The sequence below is a fragment of the Manis javanica genome, chromosome X (genome assembly GCF_040802235.1).
Source record: "Manis javanica isolate MJ-LG chromosome X, MJ_LKY, whole genome shotgun sequence".
Lineage (NCBI taxonomy): Eukaryota > Metazoa > Chordata > Mammalia > Pholidota > Manidae > Manis > Manis javanica.
In genome coordinates, this window is record NC_133174.1 from 6,408,175 (window position 1) to 6,432,056 (window position 23,882).

Below are 23,882 nucleotides of genomic sequence, written 5' to 3' on the forward strand. Positions count from 1 at the left end.
ATTGGCAATAACTCCCTATCCAGTGGACCACAGAAATTAAGGCCACAATAAAGGATCTACTGATCCTTGCAGCCAAATATATGATCCCTCATTCTTGAAAGGTGAAACAGTAATGAAATAGATCTTGTGAAACTACAAGACCACTAACAGTTCACCGATGACTTAATTAGGAGAGATTAACCACAGCTTTGTAGGAAAAAATATGTCCTGAATCTTTCCAGGCACTCTAATACATGTAATGAAATAAAACAGGAAAAAGAATCGAAAAAGAATATAATATGATCTACATTTTCCTTCTTCTTCCTCCTGTTTTACCGCCTTGCAGTGCACCTCCCACCCCGCCCCTTCCTCATCCAAGCAGTTCCCCTCAAACCCGTTCTGCAACTTTCTTCAAAGGGAATCTTGCCTCTGATACATCATTCACCAAAAAAAATATTCATAAATAAGTGCAAACCCTGGACACAATTGGCTTTTAGAACTATATTCTGTGTTTGTTTTCATTCACACATTTTGCCTGTTACAAGTTTCCACTTTCTTCTTTGCAATTTTTCGCTCTGTCTCATGATTAAAAGGTCAACCTTTCTCCACAATGGTTCTTCATTCCTTACTAATTCGTCCCCAAAGATCACCTTACAATCTTATTTATTAGCATTTTTTAAAACATTTACTGTGTGCCAAGTGATGAGGTCAGAGAGGATTGCATTTCCCCCAGAGATGTCTTTCATTCATTTACACACTCATTCTCTTAGGTAGGTTTTATCATTATCCTCATTTTACAGATGAGGAAATTAAAGCTCAGGTAGGCTAAGTATCTTGTCAATGGTCCCTCACCCCTTGGGGAAGCTTGGGTCAGGACCCACGCAAGTCTAAGCCTCCAGCTCTTCATAATACTTCATTGCCTTTCATGGATATTTTGTCATTGAATGTAATTTAGCCAATGTGGACCATCTATATAAAAACATATGTACGTATGCAAACTTGAAAGATATTATTTAAGTACTCAAAGAGATCTGGCTACACCTCCAAGAGTACCTGGGTATATATTCAGTATTTCCTTTATTGATCTAATATTGATGGACAACTCATTTAGCTACCTCCTATCACTTGCTGCAAGATCCTAGAATAAAAGAAAAGATCCATATGCTTTTCTAAGGTAGAAGAGTAAAAGACATTTGGCTGGATCAGAGATCCTCTTAGATAGAGAAGGGCTTGGTTTGGTTGTTTAAGCAAAGGGGAGGCTGCTGAGAACACGGGGACAATGCAACCCCAGGGGCAGTAAAGAGGGAGGAACTTGGATTGCTTCTAAGACAATGTGGGATTGGGCCAGAAGGATGAGAAGGACGTGGGCAAAGAAGAGCCATCCTATAGAGGGAGGCTGAGTTGCCATGTGGGCCAGGGAGCCAGGGCAATGTCCCCTGTGGCACGCACATTTATTTGCAAGGATCAAAATACATTTTTGTTCCTTGCCTTGTCCTTCAGATCCTCAGTAGGAGTTTTGCCCCTGTGATGACCTTGAGCTCATGGCTACCTGGATGGCAGATGAGTTGCAGGCTGGGGCCAGAGAGAAGGGATGTTGCCCCCTGTTTTGGTGGACACCAGAATGGTGATAAAGAATGGCCACAGGGAACAGAGAAAATAACTCCAATGGAAGTAGAAAACAGAGCACTGGTGGTCCCAAAACTATGATCTCTCAGAGAAATATTAGGGACATTTTGGAGGTTTTTATCAGTAAAGGGATTTGAATCAATTTATCGTGATCTGAAAGGGCAGGGGAACCCTAACAGGACATGTTGATTACACCATAGAAACTCAGCCCTCTAACATGTCTTTCTTTGTAATGGACAATGTTGTGTTTACTAGAACCAGGGAACAGACAATGACATAGCTGCTTCTTAACAGTAAATTTGAATACATCAACATGTGCAGTCAACTTGCCTGCCAACTTAAGAACGGCCTGATGAAATATTCTGCCTGTTAAACCTATCATTGCCACAATGAAAGACTCTAGGCACTAATCACAACATGCAGCCTTATGTTCGATCATAGCTTTTAAAAATTCGTGATATAGGGGTTTGTACTTATACTTAATGTGTTTTTCCTTCAGAAACCTGATTGGCTGTTCTAGGTGCTGTGAATAACATAAATTGAGTTCTTAGTTGGGAGAAATCAAAAGAATCAAGCATCCCTGAGTCTCAGACAGAAACTTACTTTGCATATATATATTTAAAATGTATGAGGATTTTATTCATAATTTGGTATTCTTCCTATAGTGCTTATTTATTTTTCTGCATTTCATGTTCAAGAGATGCAAGTTTATTCTGCATTTGTAACACTTTATGCTGTCAATGTTCTGTTACTTCTTTAGTTGCTCCATAGTTAAATTAGACTCTGACCACTTAAATGAATCATTTTACTTTCCAATACAGCAAAGTGCTTGCTTATATTATTTTATACTTTAGTTCCAGAATCTACTTTTTAGAGCCAAATTTCTCAGCAAAATATTTATTTTAATTACTTGCTAATTAAGATAAAAAATAATTTTTTAACAGGCTGTGAGCCACTACTTTGAAAAACATTGTATCTAATTACATCAAATAGAACATCAACTAAATCATTTTTCTCATTAATTCAAACTTGAAAAAAAAACAGATTTAGGAGGTACAAAATGTCTGTGTACTTTCAGAGCCAGCATTATTACACATGATGTTCACTTTCTATGCAAAATCTACGATCTTTCTGATCATTTTTGAAGTCAATAATTTGTACCACAAAGCAATGTGCATGTTTTCGGATTGCCTGTCCTGCTTCATGTCCCAAGAGTCTTATTTGTGGAATAATTACAGTGCAGTATCAAACAAAAGGAAGATGCCAATGACTAGATATGACATCTTTTAGGTAGAAGTCATTCAAAATTCACAAAATTCACAGAATATTAGCGCCATCCTCTCCCTTCTGTTCATCCACATCTTTGCTCCACATCTAGACCTCAGAGATGTTACCTGAGAGGCTTGCCTGTAGTCATCCCAGTTGGAGCCCCTGCAACTTCACTCCACTCCTTCCTTACTCCATGTTGGCAAATTATTTAATGTCTTTTCTGAGATGATTAGTTTTTATTCTCAACAGTAGCAATGCTCAGGAAGATTGTAGAAAAAAATGTTTCTGGTAGTTCTGCTTATAAAATGATCAAATACTGTGCTCCTTGATTTTATCCACTTTTAGAGTCAACTCAATTCTTTTGGTTGTTAATTATAAGCTACACTTAGCTTCTACGACTCTATAGGCTACACAGGTATAGGGAAATGGCATGCACAATCACGTGACGATGGATTATTCATGTCCCTACAACTTGTTCAGCTCTCAACCTAAATAAAAAGCATCTTTATCACTACTGTGACTCCAGAAACAATGAAGTGGGCTGAGGACTGGAAATCATGTAGGAATGAAGTAACCTCACAAAGAATAATCCCATCCTTTTTACTAGCAGCTGACTAATACAAATTATGTGGGTTTTATGAATTATTAATTATGTCCATATTTGCAGAGAGATAAGAAAAGTGGGTGTTGACTTATATTTCAGGGCCATCCAGAAATGGGGATCTGGATTTTATCTGCCTGCCTCCTGGGAGCAGCCTTTGCCATGCCTGTGAGTAAAACAGTAGCTGTACAAGTCAATGTCCAACTACACAGGCTTGGAAATAAGAATCTGCCCTACTGTTGGTAAGCATTCGAGTTTGAAACAGTAAAAGATCAGAAGTCCTCAAATGTCTCTGTGTTTAAGAAACACTTTGAAATGCTTGTTATACAAAAAAAACTTGATTCTCAGATGCTTCCACAGAAATTCTGATTCAGTGCCACTGCGGTGGGGCCTTGGACTCTGAATTGTAACCAACCCTCCAGGAGATTCTGCTGAAACAGCTAGCATGTAAATATCACCGCCCAGCTCTAGACAGAGAACACTTCTGGAAGAGACCTTGACAGAGACCTTGACAGGCTTCCAGAAAAAGTTCTTCATTGCCATAGGCAAATGCTACAAAAATGCCAGTTTTCTCTAAAACTCAATTTCTCACAAGTGTCCAAATCCCTTCCTGCCCTCCAAACTCCACTGCTGTTATCCTTCAGACTGCAAGATTTCTGTGTTAGGAATTCCCTTCTTGAACCAACTCCCCTCTTCAGAGGCTGCCTTCCTTCAGGCGTACCTACTAAGTGCAACTTCCCTGAGGCTCCAGAGCCCTGCCTGTACCCAGTACGTACATAGTTTACATTCAGAGGTGCCAAGGACCAGCAAGTCTGATATTTTCTCTAGATGCAGGTACATAAGGTCAGAGAGCTGAGATCACATGCAGGCGAAGCAGGATCCATCTGCTTTTTGGTGGCATTAAGAGCAGTTGAAACAACCAGAAGCCAGAAAAGCTTGCATATCTGCCCCCTCTCTTCCTCTCCTACCCACAAGACCCAGAGGTGTGCTCTGCCTCCCTGACATCCCGCATTAGGGCAATTCTTCGTCCCCTGAGGCTTCCCTGCATTACAAATTCAGTCACTTTTCCACTCCACAACTCAACAGCCCTGCTCTCCGAGGACTTAACACCCACAAGGTATAGGAAAAGCAGTTACCTATCCTGCTAAAATAATTCACACTCAGATGAGAACAAATTAAACGCTATTATGAAATATGAGCACTTAAAAACAATAGAGCCTTAATGAGCTTGCTGTCTGAGAGATTCTGCATGATTCTCTCTCCCCAGCTCTGGGGCCAACCAGAATTCCAAAATGCAGGCATCAGTCACTTGACCTCCACTTTTGATGGACAGACAGTCCTGGTTTAGACAATTATTCACATAGTATTTTTATTTTGAACTTAAATTTTTTTCTGCCATACAGGAGAGCATGGAGAAGATGAGGAGTGACTCTGTAGCACCTCACTACGCTGATGGACAGTGACTGCAATGGGGTGTGGGGGGGGGGGCTTGATAATATGGGTGAATGTTGAAACCACAATGTTGTTCATGTGAAACCCTCATAAGAATGTATATCAATGATACCTTAATTAAAAAAAAATTCTGCCATAAAAACATGACAGATCCCTGTATGGCCCCTGAAGATGACTGGTTAGCCAGAGACGGGTAAGATTCCTCAAGGGAGGAACAACCTAAGACAGGCACAGTCGCAGGGGGGCCATCAGGTGAGAAATTGGGGATCAACAGTGGTGAGGCTCAGAACCTCACCCCCCCTGTTTTGAGAGAAATCTGTATCCGTGGATGTTTTAATGCCCTTGTCTAACTCGGATTAGCACATAGTCTACAGGCACACACCTGATCATCTACAATTGCTCTCTTACAACACTAAACTGTTTTCTACCTTTATCTTGCATCTACCTACCACTTCAGCATTTTATTAAAAATAAAAATAAAAATAATAATAAAGGGAGAAATGTGGGATCCACCTATAAATCAAGTATAAAAATCAAATGAATATTCATATTTGACCTGATTGTTTATAATTCATAATGCAGGATCAAAACCGAAAGTTTCTGTGATGACTGCCCTTGTACTGTTCACCATGTAAGAACTTATTCACTATGTAAGAATTCGTTCACCATGTAAGAACTTGTTCGTTATGCTTCAGAAGATTGGAGACTGACGAGAATTAGGCTTGAGATGGATTAATGATTGTGCACTGAGCATTGACCCCCCCCTATACAGAATTTTATTGTTGTTAACAACCATTTGATCAATAAATATGAGAGATGCCCTCTCAAAAAAAAATATATTGACAGAATAATGAGCCCAAACTTCATAAGTCAACTCTTTCATTTTCCATAGGATTTATAATGTTTCCACTGTACTGCACCCATCTTGTTCTGTCATCAATAATTCCCCTGTAGTTGGTTCGTTACTGTTGATGCGTTATTTACTTTTCATGCCAATTATGAGGAATGTCCTTGATACTTAAGCACTTATCCACCTTCTGATCTGTAAGGGAAGGTGTGTGAGACAGTTCTCTTCTTGTTACTATTTTGTAATTGTGTGGGAGAAACATCTCTCTCTTCCCAACATGGAGTGAGTTTCATCAAGAAGTGGAATAGTGGGTAGGAGAGAGTAGGATGGACTCACCACATGGAGGGGTGTCCAAAGATCACTGGAGGATGTGCACTGATTTCTGATTCCAGGTCTCCCACCATAAGACTACAACCCCTGGGAAAGTCATTTAGTTGCTCTGGACCTCTTTAAAACAAGACGGCTTCTCTCCTACCCAGCATACATGTTCAAACTAAAAGAAAACCTCAAATATATTCTGCACTATACAGTTTTTCTAAAAAGTAGTTTCAGTCTCTCTTAATGGGAACAATTGCTTATTGACTCAATCTGTTCTCTCTCTCCTCTTCTCCTCTTCCTTTTTCTTCTTCTTTTCCCCTTCCTATAAAAGCTACCACCTCATCCGGGGCACCCTGGTTATATCAACTTCAGCTATGCGGTAATTTTTCTCTTTACTGATTTTGACCATTGTTGGAGTTCATGCCCTGGGCTCTGTAAAGAATAGTGTGTTGATTCTGCATTCAAGATGTTCCTTAGTTCCCACTACCAGCTTCCTGCTTAAGCCCTGATGGGTCATCTCAAGCCTGCATTGCCCCAGCACATTCCTACCTGGACTTCTCTACCTCGGTCTCTTCTCCTTATATGGCTATAAAATTATCCATCATGAACTGCCAGTCAGGAGGGTGCATGATAGGGAAGAAAGTGAACTCTGGCTGGACAGCTTTGTTCTAGTCCACCCCACAGAATGTGGAGAATCAGGTAAGATGTTATTTAAGACCCTTTCCAGCTATAAAACTCCTGATTCTCGGATGTTCACAATCTACTTGTCTCCCTCATTTGCCTTTACTGAAAAATTGGTGACCAAGTGGTCCATGAGACATTCTGCAGAGCAATGGAAAGCGTGAGATTTCTGGAAACCAGGTTTGAGGCTCAGCTTAACCCCATACTAACCATGCAACCTTGGGCAAATCATTTCTCTTTTTGGAACTTTGGTGTTCTCATTTGGAGAAGGGAAATAATCATAATACCCACATTTCAAAATACCGTCTGGGGAGCAAAATAGTTGAGCAATAGAAAAGGTGCTTTGTCAAGTATAAGTTGAGCACAGTTAATAACTGTCTGTTGTATTGATCTCAAATGCTCTAGTTCTACTTGAAGGAGTCCCTGGATCTGTGGCTAGCCGGGTATATGCTATGTAGAAAGGAATGCCTTTCATGGGTTCAGGGGGCCATCTGTGAGTCTGTTTCCTCAGAGAAGCTGAGGAAAAGTGTTAATGACAATGAGAGCCAAAATTTTCTGTTAAACTTTAAAATGCTGACATATTTGACCAGAAAATCTGTGTTTCTAAGATGAGGGACAGTGTTTCTGCATCTTTTATTTCTTTCACTGTGAAAGCAAATCATTAATTGTGCCCCGTTAGTTTTTCTGCTTTGCTCTTACAAAGAAGAGCAGCAGCTGTGGAATTAAGCAGATTATGACTCTGCAACCTCAGCCAGGCTCAGGAACTTCTAGATCTTCATGACCTTGTCTATAAAAATGAGGGTGAAGATACTTCCCTCAGAGTATGTGAAGAAACATGAAAAACGTGTGTGACGGATATAACATGGTGCCAACAAATAGGAAGCCCCTAACACAGATCTACCGAAGTCTTTCTTCTGTAGAATTGATATTTTCAGGCTATCAATATTGACAGGGTTGCATTAGTGAATCTATATTTCATGTAACTAAATTAAAACAAATGTGTTCTAATGTCTGTTTCTCTTAAGGTGCTTACCTCTCTGAAGTGGTACCAGAGCATAAGGCAGCCAGAATACAGATTTTTTGTTCTTTATTCCCTTAAAATATTAAGCATGCATTTCAATTCCCTTTTAAGTGAAATAACACTTAAATCTATGCCACATGCAGGCATTCATGGGAAATCTAGTTTGTAAAAGTCGATTCTGTGTACACAGTCAGGAATTCTTGCACAGGAAAAAAATGAATAAATACCTATATTGTCAAAATGACAAAGAAAGCATTGCTACTTCTCCAGCTGCAAGTCAATGGAGCTAATGGTAAACCTGACTCTCTGCTTCTCACCGGTACCCTTCCTATGGATACGAACCCATGGGTGGATGGCTGCACCACCAAATCATTCCCGTGCTGTCCCAGCAGAATCCCCCGAATTACACCCTGCAGCCTCATCACCACACCCCCATGGTGCCAGCTCAGCAGGCTGTGGTCCCCCAGCAATCAGTGATGCCAGTTCCTGGCCAACATTCCATGACTCCGACCCAACTCCACCAGACAAACCTCCCTCTACACCCCCAGCAGCCCTTCCAGCCTCAGCCCCTGCCACCACAGCCACCTCTGCCTCCGATGTTCCCCATGCAGCCCCTGTCCCCCGTGCTTCCTGACCTGCCTCCAGAAGCTTGGCCAGCAACAGACAAGACCAAGCGGGAGCTAGTGGTGAGTATACCTTGAAGCCACTAGAACATCTGTGAGAATAGTAAAGCAAAACTGGCCCCTAGAGTCTAAGTTCTCGAACAATCTAGGGTCTAGAGTTTCAGTAACCAGAGGTCAATGACTCTGTTAGTACACGCATGCATTGTAACTTTATATTATAAATGAGTTTATCTAAATGGCTTAGTAATTAAGACCATAGCTTTTACGGTGGGTTTAAATTCTATGATTATTTTTAAATCCAACCAGAATATATTTTACTGAAACCCATTAATTTTAAGAACAATAGTATAAGGGAACATCATTTCTCCTTATCTTTCAAGGATTTGACTAGCAAGAATAGTCTAGAATTGCACCAAAGATGAAAGAGAGTAATTTTGGGGAGTGAAAGGATGCAAATATTTGAACAGGTTACAAAAGGTAGGTAGGAAATCTCTTTAAAGACAGAAAGGAAGACCACCTGTCCAAAGTGGTTTTTAATCTAATTTGGAGGAAGCTAAGCTAGACAAACTGCTAGATTCCTTTCCAATGCTGGGATGCTAAGCTTTCAGCAAGACGTCTTCACAATTATGCACAAAATCTTCCGCAACAGAAAATTCTTCCAAAAGAGTGGGTAATTATCAATACAACAAATGACCCTTATCCATACCCATAAACCCTTACTTCTATGTGTATGAGGTTATAGAATTCTACAGTGTGTATGTATCCAAATGTACTCCCAAGTTATAAATGCTATTGATGATTTTCTACTAAGAAGCAGGGATGGGTGGGGTGGAAATGACCTGGATGGGGAGTTAGGAGACCTGGGTTCCAGTTCTGGCTTTGATCCCAAAGAGGGGACGGTATTGTACAAGTTACTTCAAATTTATGGGTGCTTTCCCTTCTTGAAAGTGAGAGAAAAAAAGTCACAAAATCAGATTATTTTCAAGCTTCTGTTCAAGTACAAAGACCAGTTTCCCAATAAAAAACTTATAATATATGCCATATATGGCTTCACAATTATGAGCATATTTATGGAGTATATAGGGCAGAATTTTTGGAAATTGATTGTATCTCAAATAACCTGGTGCTTATAGTTGATTATTCTAGTCAAGTACATGTTCTTCTTTATACAGAAAATGCATTTATTTATTTCTATTAATAATTAAGGGCATGAACTTTATAATGTGTTCACACCTTGCTAGAACTGTTTATAGAACGGTAACTTTGGCCAGGTAGTTTGAACTCTTTAAAAACTCCTATGAAAATTAGAGCATAAATATCGATAGCTCCTTAGAGTTGTTTTATCGAAAATAAAACAAAGAGATGAGTTCATAGCCTGGCATGCAGGAGGCACTCAGTAAAAGGTGGCAATTGTTATTTTACTATGAACGAAGTTTTCTGTGTCCTGAGGCAGAGGCCTCCCTTCCCGACACCTCCTATTAATGACAATGAAATAACAAAGCAACTGCGAAAATTTATTATAGAGTTCAGCTCAAATGGTTTTATGTTGTTTTGGCAAAACAGAAGCCATATGTGTTATTGTAAATGGCACTTGCAGGAATATCTAAATTATTTTGGCTGTTCCTTCTGCTATTGTTTTTCAGGATTAAAAGATCGGAAAATAACTATTCTTGAATAAAGTAGGAACTGCTCATTTACACCGACAAATTGACCATTCTGCAGGCAAATGAGGACTGTATTTCTTTATAGAGAAAATTTAAGTTAGGCTATCTCAAATCTTGTAAAAAGCAGATGTTTATGCAGTAGTTATAATAGTTGACAAAGTGAAATTGTGAACAAGTACAGTCGCTAAACCAGGACCAAAGGAAGGGAAGTTTATATGAAGAATTCTTTACATTGAAAAAGATAAGCTCTTGAGAAACATTTATGTTACAAAACACATCAAGACTTGGAACACTGGCTTTAAACTTCCTACTACATTAGTAACCGAAACCTGGTCTTTTGATCTCATTCTATTGAAAGAGATTTTTAAAATGAAATTATGTGATATGCATAATAATGTACTGAATTTTCAGTTACTGAGGTAATTTGTTTTCCTAAGAACACTTTTATTAAATGGAACTTCAAATACAGAATCACAGTGATTTTATATACAAGTCATTTCTTTCACTTCATAACCTTTAAAATGATAAATTCTCCTGGATAGTCTTCAAAATTTTAACAGATGCATGAAATGGACTCAATACAAGTTTTCTTTCCCACTCGTATTTATATTTGAATCCTTTCTTCCTTCTACACCCACATAGAATGTAAACAGTCTTTTTAGAGTTTATATCACACAGCACCCACAGGAACTTCATGCCAGTACCTTTATGATTAAGGCCCTTAATCATTTTTCGGGAATAAAGAAACAGAACTTTACTGGGAGAGTGTCGCTATTCAAACAAATAACGTGATTTTAAAGAATTTAGATTCAATAAAAAAGTAAGCAAGCATTTAATCAATGGGCATGGACCAATTCTAATCAATTTGGTAAATACTAATCAATACTAATCACCCCTTAGGGCAAGGCGTGATCCCATGTCCTGGTGAAAAACAGGAAGCCCCTGTCCTTAAGAGAATCTGGAATCTACCAAAAGGATGAAATAAGCTCACAAATAATAAGAGAAGCTAATAGCATTTAGCACTATGACAGAAGTATAGTCAATATGCTCTGGCGAGTAGGGCAGACATCAACAGCTAATTGCCCAACAGCTTTCCTCACCATTCATTCCTTTTTGGCAGAGCTGGAATTAACCCCAGCATCTGGCCTTCCACAAGCTCAGGAGAGATGAACCCCTTTCCCTGTCCCGGGGAATGACTGTTTCTTCCCTGCTGGTTATGGTGCTGATAACACACCACAGCCATACCAAATAGGCATCCATTGCCCTTGTGAGTGATTGATTGGTTTAGGGATGGGTTGTGCTGGAACTTGAACAATGAATGAGGCCCGCAGGGAAGTAGGCTAGGAGAGGAGAAGCTTCTGGGGAAAAAGATTAACCTCTAATTTTAAAACACACACACACACACACACACAGAGATACACATTTATAAAATATAAATAAATAAATGCTAGAAAAAAGTACTGTTCTATCTTTGGATCTATGTTTGAGGATGTGATGCCTGGAACTGTGCCTGCCATCTTTTGCCCAGAAGGGGCAGTAGAAAGACAGAAAGCCCCTAGGTTCTTTGGGGTATCACTGCCCCTGAATTAACCAACCCTGCAACTGTCTACCCTTAGATGGATGACATACTCTATTTCTATGCTAGTGTTTTTCAACTGTGGGTCATAACTGATTAATGGGTCCTGACATTAATATCAGGACCCCCATCATTTATGTTGTGCCAGAAAACTGTCTCTTCCAATGATGTAAAGCTTTTATGGCCAGGATTAAGGGGAAACAGTTTGTCAATGGCTTTCCTGAAAAAAATCTGATAGATAGATAGAAAGATAGATGACAGATAGATAGATGATAGATTAATAGATAGATAGAAAGATAGATGATAGATAGATAGATAGATAGATAGATAGATAGATAGATAGATAGATAGATATATACATAGATAGATAGATAGATAGATAGATAGATATCCTGGTGTATTCTCCAAAATATACACCCACCCCACAACACACACACTTTGCCTTCTACAGCTCATGAAAACATTGCCATTACATTTACTGCTACCGAGAAACAGTTTAAGGGTATAAGGGATTATGTTTCTTGGAAACTATTTGTGATATTGGAAAGAATACAAATTTTGGAGTCTGACTGGAGTCTCTTCCAATTTGTCTGATATAAGAGAATTCTCTATTTGGGAAAGTCATTGACAAAATAATTCTTCTTTTACAATAATTCAAATAATATACACACATATATTCAAATCAGATTTTGAATGACAAGGAAAAAAATCAGGCTTTGGACTTTGAAGAATACTCACTATGAAATGAGATGTACTGCCTAAATTAATTTTACAAAAAACTGAACTTGTGTATTAAATGCCCTAATATGTATTTTAATATAATCATCTTCATGCTTGTCTTCTATAATGAACACTGTTCTACTACATTAAAGAATGTATATTAACCACAACATAGCACCTTCTGGATGGTACAGAATGAGACTTATAAACACTTATCAGTGAGGTGTGTTGCCTTGAAAATTCAGAAGTAATAAAATAAGGCTCTTACCCCTGTTTTAAATTGCTCTGTACTTCCCTCTCATTGTTACTGTTCTCGGCTATCACCTCTTCTTTTTGTTAATGAATACTTACAGCTTCTAAAATGTAGCTTACTATGTGTACGTATTCTCCCTAACAAAATAAAGTACGTTGGCACTGGGATTGTTATTCTGGAAGCTCCACAGTCGCTTTGAGACTACAGGTGACCCTTGAACAACACATGTTTGAACTGCACAGGTCCACTTATATGTGGATTTTTTTCAATAAATATCTTGGAAAATTTTTTGGAGATTTGCAACAATTAAGAAAACAATGAACTGCATAGCCTAGAAACATTGAAAAAACTAAGAAAAAGAGGTATGTTATGAAAGCATAAAATACATGTAGATCCCAGTCTATTTTATCATTATCATAAAATATACATTACACACAAACACAGATTGTACATGGCGCCATTTGCAGTCAAGAGAAATGTAAACAATACCTATAGGAAGTATGTTAATGAACTGTTTATGTTATTGGTAAGGCTTCTGGTCAACAGTAGGCTATTAGTAATTAAGTTTTGGAGAGTCAAAAATTATACATGGACTTTTGACTGCATAGCAGGTTGGTACCCCTATCTCCCCATGTTATTCAAGAGTCAACTGTATTTCATTTCCTGATTCCTCAACTGTGGTGGATGGCCCCAACTGACAAAATTCTGACTTATAGATGTATTTGGCTGTCATCACATAGTATAATGTAGCTGATGTGAACTGCAGAAGATATAAAATATAAAAACCAACATTTCTAATTCATTAAAACTCAAGCTTAATCAGCTGCCCAATGTTGTATGTATTTGAATCAAACATGGAAGAAAACACTAGATAATAATGACCAAGACTTAAAGTCCAGGCTGAAACAAATAGCAATACTGATCATAAATGCGTTAATAAACCCAACTTATATCTAAAGAGTTCAGAAATCAGGAAAAAAGCAAACATAGATTATTTACCCAGCTGTGCTATGTCTTTGAAATTAAGGACACTCTCATCTCCCCATAACCACTCCCATGTCACTAATAAATTTGAAATCTGCTCTGCTCTCACTCACTTTTTGTTAATGAGGGCTTCAATATGCATAATTTTCTCCAGGGTGCAAACACATGCCTAAGAATGACCCTAAGAGAGTCATTAACATGCCTGGAAAGATACTGATTACAGCATTATATATACCAGTGAGAAATTGGACCTCACTTAAATTTTCTTATATTTATCTGAAGGAATACTATGATAAAAAGTATACTTTAGAAGAAAATTGATTAGATGAGAAGATGTGATAAACTAAAATTTAAGACCAAGACTGTATATCATATGTGACTATTACATGTGACCATAACATGTAATTAGTTCAAACACACACACATAAATATGCATAGAAAAACCAAGAAGCAGATGTAACTGTTTGTACAAAGATCCAGTTTTTCCACAATGAACATAAATTATTTGTGTAATCAGAAACAAATTTAATTTTTTAAAAGTTGATTCTCCCTTTCTTGTGCTCCAAGCCAGACACACCTCCTTCCTTCAGTTCCCTTTGATGTGATCTTTGGATCTCAGTGGGTCCCCTTCAGGTACGTTCCAAGTAGAAATCAGCTCACACGTACTTGATTTTCAGAGATATATTTTGACCAAAGAAGGGTGAAGGGATAGGAGCAACTGTCTTTAACAGGAACAAAAATGAATGGTATAATCAAACAACAAAGAAGATATGAGCATTATAAAGTGAAGGAAGAAGAACTTAGAAACAACCCAAATAAAATAAAATAGAGAAATGACCATCAAGATAGTTCCTGCTGAAATTCTAAGTTTAACTAGGTTCAAAGAGTAGGCAAGCAGAAGGTAAAACCCAATGTCTAAGCCCTAAACCCTTAAAGAGCTTGGGGTTTGCAGCGACTTTTCACATTAAATTGGGTTCTCTTTTGATTCAAACAATGGCTGAACTACGCTGACTTACAACTCATCAATTTCCTAATTTCACTTTGGGGCTTCAACTGGCTGTAATGTACGTTTTCCTCTCCTATGCTTAATGACACTAGGTCTGAATCATCTGAAGAGTTCAACTTCAGTCAATAACAACTCCAACTAACTGGAAAATGCTCACACTTCGTTTACTAGAAAGGGCAAAGGAAAATACAAACTACTAAGGCAATTTCCAGGCTGTATTTCCAGGACCACCTATATTTCTTTATTGGAATATACTTATATACAATATTATATTAGTTTCAGATGTACAACATAGTGACTCAGTAATTAAATCTATTATTAAATGCTTGCCATAGTAAGTGTAGTAACCCCTTGCTACAGTACCAAGATATTACAATATTTTGGTTATAATCTCTATGTTGTACTTCCATTCCTATGACTAACTGATTTTACAGTTTGAAGTCTGCACCCTTTAATCCCCTTTTACACCCACCCCCCACCCCCTCCCTACAGTGACCAACAGTCTGTTGTCAGTCTTTATGGATCTATTTCTTTTTTGTTGTTTTGTTTTTCAGATTCCACAAATAAATGAAATCATATGATGTTTGTCTTTCTCTATGTGACTTATTCCACTTAGTATGATATCCTCTAGGTCCATCCCTGTTGTTGCAAATGGCAAGATTTTCTTCTTTTTTTTGGTGGCTGGGTAGTATTCCATCATGTATATGGACCACATCTTTATCCATTTATCAATGGGTACTTGGGTTGTTTCTGTATCTTGGTTATTGTAAATAATGCTGCAATGAACACAGGTGTGCATATATCTTTTCAAATTAGTGACTTTGCTTTCTTTGGGTAAATTCCCAGAAGTGGAATTGCTGGGTCATATGGTATTTCTATCTTTAGTTTCTTGAGAAGCCTCCATATTGTTTTCCACAGCATAACCACCTATTTTGAGCACATGCATTAAGGATGGAGGTTCCAAGATTGCCTGGAAGTAATCTTCAATTTGTCAGAGACAGTAATAGTTGCTACATTTTCCCAATCAAAATTAAGATATGTAGGGTGATTGTACAATGGAATATTTGAAATCAGAGACGAACTGGTCATTATACTCTAAAATCATGCTGTCAGTATGCATCCTTATGCGGCTATTCCAGTTTAAAAGAATTAAATAACATTTAAAAATCAGTTCCTCAGTCACACTAGACACCTTGTAAGTGCTAAAAGGCCATATGGGGCTAGTGACTACCATACTGGACAGCACATATACAGAACATTTCCATCACTGCCAAGGGTTTTATTAGACAGGGCTGCTCTATACACTACTTCCTGAGGTGGAAGAACAATTCCTATTAATTCAAAGATTTTAAACAAAAGATGAAACAAAACAGACTTGCTGGTTAAAACTGAACATCTCAACTCTCCCGAGCAAGTCATTTCCCAAGCATTCCAGGAATCATGCTCTTATACGGGGATTTTCTAAGAACTGTGGAGGTGCCCTGTTCTTCCTCAGGTTGAACTGCTCACACTAAAAGGACTCCCCCTCTAGTTTTCTTCTAAAACAGATGAACCTAGAGTTCAATGAAATTAATAATTCTGCTCAAAAGAGAAACTATTTTAGTTCCAAAGGAATGTCCATTTATTTTCAGACCTCTACCACCCCATCCATGCTGGAGGTAGAAGGCTGGGGCTTCCCTTGACCTAGTTCACTGGGAATAGGCCAAAATTTAAGCTGATGGAAAAAGAAAAGAAAAAAAACACAGACTTCTGTGCATCCCTGAGGGGGGTTGACTGCCTGTAAACATCAGAAAAATATTTACATTCTTTTCTATTTTGCGGTTCAAACCAACAGCGCAACATGGGACAAATATGTGCATGTGCACACACACATGCACACACTCACACAAGCATACATGCCCACTGAGTTTCTGTGTAGTAAGGACACATGCGGAGACATATACGATTTGAGCAACTTGAAATTTTAAATAAAACTCCTCTCCATTCTAGTCATTTAGAGACTATATACCTACTATATCAATTATCATTACCATTATACTTTTCCATTATACTTCTTCCAACATAAAATTTTATGAAGAAAAAAAGGCCACGTTGCTCAATTTATTCATAAGCCATGTCAAGTTCACCACCTCCTCTCCCAAGTCCACACAAAATGAAAACACTGACTTTTCCCCTCAATCTGCAGTTTGACCCTTAATATTAAATGATTGCTGAAAATACCAAGATGGAGTTTAAGGCTTAAAAAAGAATATAAAATAGCTAACAAAAACAAAACAAAACAAAACAAAGAGGTCCAACCATGAACAGCCTATCACGCGAATCACAAGAGAAAAACAATTTCAACCAAGTTTCCACACTTCCAGAACACAGGGGCCTCTAGTTGTGTTCCATATTGCTTTAATAAAATAGTCATCGGCCTATGTTTGTTGTAAAATTCTTGTCAAATGGAGTTTTTACTTATTGTTTTGTGACTTGGTTTCTAATTTCTCTGCCTCCATTTGGTCTAGAGCCTTATCAGCAGGCATCATTGGATGATGTTTAGTTATTCACAAATACTCCCCACTGAGAAGAATTCATCCTGGCCTCATCTGAAACACCTGACTCTTCTAGAAGATAAATAATACCTGAGGAATAAAATTGGGCTTGGATTGGTGTGGATGGAAGAGATTGAGGAGAGAAGAAATGAATGGTCATTTGGGTCCCATGAGTTTTGCTTCAATAAATCACACCTGAATCATCTATCAAAAAAAGAAAAAGCCCAATAAAGCCCCCTTACAAATAACATTACCCTATGGTCAACAAAAAATAGCCCAAGGTCCAGCATTTACTTACTTTTCCTTAATCAGAAAACAGTTTTTAACAATGTTGAATATCTTCCTCAGAATAGCCAAATCTTGTTTTCCTCTCCAAAGGAGTTTTCCATGCTTTGAAATTTCTCTGTGGAATGTGGGGGCTCTGGGGTCATGTGAGTGTCCACACAAGGGCAAAGCTGGCTTCCCAGTATGGTGGTGGGTGTGTAGGCTCTGCAACTCGCCTGTCTGGGTTCACAGTTATGACCTTTGCGGAGCTGCTATAGAAACTTGGACAGGTTTCTTAGTGTTTCTGTGCCTCAGTTTCCATATCTGTAAAATGTTCTGATACCCATCTGAGTCCTTTCATGTCAACAAGTCCCAAACTCAGTAACTATTGGCTATGATTCTTATATTCAGACAGGGAGCCTTCTCCTGGCTCTGTAGATCCCCAGAGGAAACACTACACAGAAGGAAGCAGGGATGATGTAGAATTTGGACATAACATGGAAGTTTTCTACACCAAAGGCCCCAAAGGCAAACACATCTGTCATCAATGTACCATCTGACATCTACCCACCTCAACACCTCCCTTACTGATTGCAACCCTGCATGATCCCTGCCTTCGCCTACCCACCATCCCCAGAGGCTGTTCTTTGCCACCCTGGATGTGATCCTAAGGGTAATATGAGAGTAATCCACCAGGAGGGTATCATGAGATGCACAAGGCCCATAGGAGATGTGAATAAAATGAGAGTTCCTGGGGCCAGGATTCTCACCTGGCCCTGGCTGACTAGCTCACTGAACACCTGTGGGCAATACATGGCTGTTGACTCTATAAAAAGAGCTCCACCCAGTGCTCTGGGCACGACATGGTGGCATGGCTGCAAGGCTGCAGGAGAGCAGAGCAGAGGCTGGAGCGGTGGCAATGCTGAGGACAGAGGCCCAGAGGATGGCTGTGGGGACAGAGGGGCCCAGAGGCAGAGACCGGCTTGCTGCCTGCAGACTCGCTCTGAGTGAACAGGATTCTAGTGACTGACCTGCCACCTGGAAATAAAGTTGGGTATAACTCTTTCACCCCAAGAACGTTTTACTGTCATTTCTTTGGTCACATTGAATCCATAGCGAACTTGCCTGGGGCTGAAACCCACTGGCAAGACAGGAAGCCAGAGCCTTAGACCTCCTCCCTCTGAATGTCTTCCTTTCACCTTCTTTGTAAGGCTTGATCCCCATGCATAGTGGCTTCCAACTTCATCCCTTCCCTTGTTGCTCTGGCTCTGGTCACAGCTCAGCTAATTCCACTTCAGGGATTTCTTCTCCCAACTGTTTTTCTCTGCAGCAGTGGCTCTCAACTGGGGCAGCTGTGCCCCCTAGGGGACATGTGGCAATGTCTGAAGTCACAATGGGGGATGGGGATTGTGGTTGGAGTGGCGCTATTGGTGTCTAGTGGAGAAAGACCAGGGACACTGGTGAGCATCTACAATGCACAAGACAAATCCCACATCAAAGAATGATCCCGCCTTGAATGTCAACACTGCTGACATTCAATGAGAAACCCCGCTCTAGAAAACTATGCGAACACCGAGTCATGCTGCGTGTTCAGAACTTAACATACAGAAAGAATGAGACTCTGAACAAATGCAGAGGTCTGTGTCTGTTAAAACATAATTGAGAAAGAAAAACCAAGAGCTCAAATCTTAAAGTTGGTAAGCTTGATGTAGGACGTTATGTAACAGGCCAGCCCTTCCTGCACCAACTGCATCAGAAACATCTAAACAGCTTGGGGATTGATCTGGAAGTTAAAGTTTGCAAGATGAAGAGATGGTTGCCCCAGGATTAAGCCTGCCAGTGTCTCTAAATCAAAACCATTCTGCAGAAATTAGAAGTGGTTTGCTTTTTCAGAAGTCACTTAACAGTTGTTCTTTGTTTCTGGGAAGGTTATTCAAAAGCAGTTGTGTTACCTGAGTGATAAGAGGAGAAAAATAACTAGACCATTAGCGTAACTACTGAATTAGGGCCCATTTGGTTTGTCTGGGAAGAGTCTCATCTTGGGATTGGCTTGAATCTGGCATAATAATGAGAAAGAAGTAGTTTTGTCCATAGAGTAGGCAGGGATTTAATAAGCCTCAATTCTCACAATTTTCAGAACTATCACTCTCCAAAAGTATTATTCGATAAATATAACAAGGTTTTTGTTACAAAGTAATTACCAAAAAAGCCCTCCAATGGCCATCAGAATGTAAAGCAGTGTGCTAAAAAGACCCACTTTGAACACAAATCTTGGACCACCTACAATACTTGATGGACTCAGGACATAGGACATCTCATCTGTCCAAATACCAAACTCGACACTCCTCCAAGGGAGATGAACCCTCTCCCCCAGGCCCCGCCACACCACCCAGGGAAATGCCCATAAATAAGCATCAGCTCAATGGCTCCGCATCTAGGGACCTTCTCTTACTGGTCAACATGGGCTGGAGTGCTCAGGCCTGTAGGTTTCCCAGGGTAGCTTGGTCATGCCTCTGTTTCAAACAACTAATTGCTTCCACGTTGGTCTCCCCACTAGCCAGCAAGCTCCTTGAGGAAGATTTAGAAAAATACCTGGAAGCCGGTTGGTGTGCTTACTATCTGCTCAAGGAACCATCATTAGCATTAAAAAGCCAGCATTCTGTAATATCCAAGTACTGGTAATAACAGCACTGAAACTCTACCAGGCTCTTACTATATCCTAGGCATTGTTCTAAGCACATGACATATATTAACTCATTTAATTCTCACAACCCTATAGGGGAAAAGTTGTCTCTATCCCCAGTTTACAGACAAGGAATGTCTGAACTTTAGAAAGAAATGAGGCATCTTAGACACACACCCTCTGTCCTGCTTTGGATGAGTGCCAGTTGAAAGGCAAACAAATTCGTCAGCTGCCTCTAGGTTCCTAACAAAAACAACCTGTACCTCTAACAGCAAAAATGAATTCAACGGGATCAGCATCATGAAGCTTGTTTCCTTTTGTCACTGTATTGTTCCTGCCTGTTTGGCCTCCAAAGGATGCACTAAAAGGAGCCGATTGTAAAGAAAGTGAAAGAATCCCCAACCCAAAACTCCTCCACAGGTGGGGCCAACCGGCAGGCATGGGAGGAAGACCTGGCACTTCCGGCCATCGTCACCACACCAGGGCAGCACTGGCATGGAGGCCAGGTACGATCGGTCCCAGCTGTGGGTGCGAACCTGGGTACAAACCTGAGCATGGGTGGCCCTCGCTCCTTCCTTGGTTCCAAAAGATGGATTGAAAATTGAGAAACACACATAAGTCTAGTCCTCATAGGAACTGCAAGGTGTTGTCTTTCTGACACTGGTTTGTTCAGAGGAAGCTACAGCGCGAATGTATGATGTCCTAGAAAATCCAGGCCTCGGCTCTCCATTAGCTTCCATTCCAGGTACCCCACTGAATGCACGCGCAGCACATACAGAAAGGCCATTTCAATCCAAGAAGACCCGGAGTAGGAAGGCTGCTGATATATTACCACTGAATCAAAATAATTGCCTGGCATACTCTCTACCTGGCACTTGATGTCCAGATTAAAATATACGAAATGGTCCAAATATCTCAATAGTTTCCTGCACTGCAGCTTCCACAAATGCCAGCGATCGAGGTGGCAGTCCAAACTGGCTCCTCCCACAGGCTCTGGACTACAGAAGGAAATGTTTGCGAATTTGCACAGCTGCATGCAATAACAAATTCAGGCTTAGGAGGTTTACAAAATCTCATTTCGCCCTGAGATGAGGAACGTGAGTTCCACCTGATTTCCACAAATGATTTTTTTCCCCCTAATCGCAAACAGGCACGACAGAGCAACTTCAAAATCGATTTCTTTTGAAACACAGTTGTAGATTTTTAAAGTACTTATTGAACATTGCTTAAATGTGCAATTCCTCCTGGCAGCGTGTAGAGAGACAGTTGGAAAACAAAGGTGGATTTATTGCCTTTGTGGCTCATTTTCCCACAGGTAGGAAACAAATGTTCCTGATGAGCAGTGATATGGGTACCTGGGACCCTGCAATCACTACAGCCTGAGTTGATTATATTATAGTTCCTATTCCTGTAAATAATCAGAATTGCAACAGTAAGTCTTTGCCCGCCTTCACAACAGAATCATTCCACAGATTGTAAATAATGGTGATTTAAGAGCAGTAAGGTTTTTTTTCTAAAAGCAGCTTTTTTAAACAGATTAAATAATACATTTTTGAATAACTTTATACATATAGTGGCACATGCACATGACTGAGAGAAGAAGTCTGCAAATGGAAGTGGTGGCATCACACAGTTTCAGGCAACAGGTTGCCAATCTGTAGGAGGGCTTGTGACTTCACCCTCTTGGTGTTACAAAAATTCACCAAATAAACCAATGTTGAATATGATACTGTCTGGTCCTTTAAAGAAGGAGTCAAGGAAACTTTTACTTGCAAAAGTTGAAACTACCAAGTATCTAAGCTCTGCAAGCACTCAGGCACTATTCAAAATTAATAATAAGAAAAGGTGCATTCTGAAGTTCTTTCTATGAAATGAAACACTGGAATCATAAAAATGTAAGGTTTGGACCAGATGCTGCAGGCAGCAAAACTGAGGCTTTCTGGTTTTCTGAGCCAATTATCTGTCTTTGCTGCATGGAGTGACCCCAAGGGGAGCATCACACCACATTCTGGGTTTCACATCAGTGCCCGTATTGCTTGTAGATGTCACAGAATCTTGATGCTTCATCACGCTGAGGGAAGGGCAATGTTTGCCCTCGCCCCAAATGCCCGCCAGTATATAACACCCAACGATCCCGACCCAGAGAAGCTCAAAAGCAATGCTGCTTATTCTCCCGTCTGTTATGGACTAGCCAGGTGGCCCTGCCAAAAGCTGACCCACTCTCACCCTTGGTTTCTTTACCTGTCACAGAAAACCACTGCACCACAAGGCCACTAAGACTATGCAACAGTAACATTAGAAGCCAATATGCATCGTTAAAGACAAATTGTGTTGATTTAAAAATCCTGAGAAAGTAGCCAAAGGAAAGGTGCAGAAGAAACAGCGGGTCCTCACTGAGATCCGTTCTAAGCTTTCACTAAAAATATGAGTGTCTTGGCAATGACATGTGACATTCCAGTCAACCTGGCTCAGAGACTCTGAACCTTCTAAAGCAACAGGCAGAGACATCTTAAGCATCATTTAAACCATCTGAACTTTGAAGTTGAAAGAGACTCCAGTGCTGGAACAATCTGAGTGAAGCCCTCCAAAGCTATTGCTTCTCTCATTCTTTCCCGCTGGTGTCCACCTTCCCCGGATGCTGCAGCGGGACTGCTACCCCGTGGGGTCACTCACATCTTACTGGCTTGGGTCCTGCCTTGCTTCAGGCAGGAGGCACAACACACAGAGAGTGCAACACACATACCACATGTCCTCTTACCTCTCCAGGGTCCTTACATCTCAGCAGTGGCAGCAGCTCCAGGCAGAACTGGCCCCCCATCCTCTGCACGCAAAACCTCTGTCTGATGGGAATGGAGGAGGAGCCTGCAGACGGGGACACTGCTCAAAGAGCTAGAGAAGCCAGGCAGGCAGGCAGGCTCCCCAGCTGGAATGCGCAGCTAGAGGCCCTGGGAGGGAGAAGGCCTGGGGTCACTGTGATCCTCTGAGTCAGACACCCTGGGGAGCTCTCAGCTCTGAAAGGACTCCTTCACTTCAGCACACAAGGCAGAAAGGCACTGAGCACTGACCAGGGTGAGAAGTCTGAAAGTTACACAGTTGAGGTAAATGGTTACGTAAATATTCATAGGCCAGTTTACAGTAAATGGTAGAGATGCAATAAGAATGCTGGAGGGAACAAATCACTTACATGAAATACTAACTCACGTGTCTGATAAGGGACTTACATCCAGAGTATATTCACATGCCTGATAAGAGACTTGAATCCAGAATACATCAAGAACTCTTGCAACTCAGTAATAAAAAGGCGAATAAGCTGGTTGAGAAATGGGCAAAGGCTCTGAACAGACATTCCTCTGAAGCAAATATACAAATGGCCAGTAAGTGCCTGAAAAGATGCTTGACATCAGTAGCCATTAGGAAAATGCAAATCAAAACCACAGTGAGATCCCACTCTACACCCACTAGGATGGGTAAGAAGAAATGTTGGTAAGGACATGGAGAAATTGGAACTCTTATATACTGCTGATGAGAATATAAAACACTTTGGAAAACAGTTTGGCAATTTCTCAAAATGTTAAACACAGAGTTATCATATGACCCAGTAATTCCACTCCTAGGAATATGCCCAGGAGAACTGAAAATCCATGTCCACAGAAAAACTTGTACACAAAATTGTTCACAGCAGCATTATTCATAAAAGCCAAAGGTCTGCAAGAACCCAAATGTCCATCAATTGATGAATGGATAAACTGAAGGTGGCATATCTATGCAATGGAATGGTATT

At 40.1% G+C, this 23,882-nt stretch overlaps 2 protein-coding genes across 9 annotated transcripts in view; one reads left to right on the plus strand and one right to left on the minus strand.

Moving 5' to 3' along the window:
- The window catches only part of ARHGAP6 (Rho GTPase activating protein 6), a 432,000-nt gene that overhangs the window by 110,383 nt on the left and 297,735 nt on the right, over window positions 1-23,882 (minus strand). The window lies entirely within an intron of this gene.
- AMELX (amelogenin X-linked) lies at window positions 379-8,572 on the plus strand. 3 transcript variants are annotated; one of them, XM_073227769.1, is made up of 4 exons: window positions 379-3,643; window positions 6,424-6,471; window positions 7,799-7,848; window positions 8,120-8,572. In XM_073227769.1, the coding sequence occupies exons 1-4, from the start codon at window positions 3,590-3,592 to the stop codon at window positions 8,493-8,495; spliced, it is 528 nt and encodes a 175-aa protein (XP_073083870.1). In that variant the 5' UTR covers window positions 379-3,589; the 3' UTR covers window positions 8,496-8,572. The 3 variants fall into 3 exon arrangements, with proteins under 3 accessions (XP_073083870.1, XP_017531670.2, XP_073083871.1); XM_017676181.2 differs by having other exon boundaries at window positions 7,799-7,839; window positions 8,114-8,572; XM_073227770.1 differs by lacking the exon at window positions 6,424-6,471 and having other exon boundaries at window positions 7,799-7,839; window positions 8,114-8,572.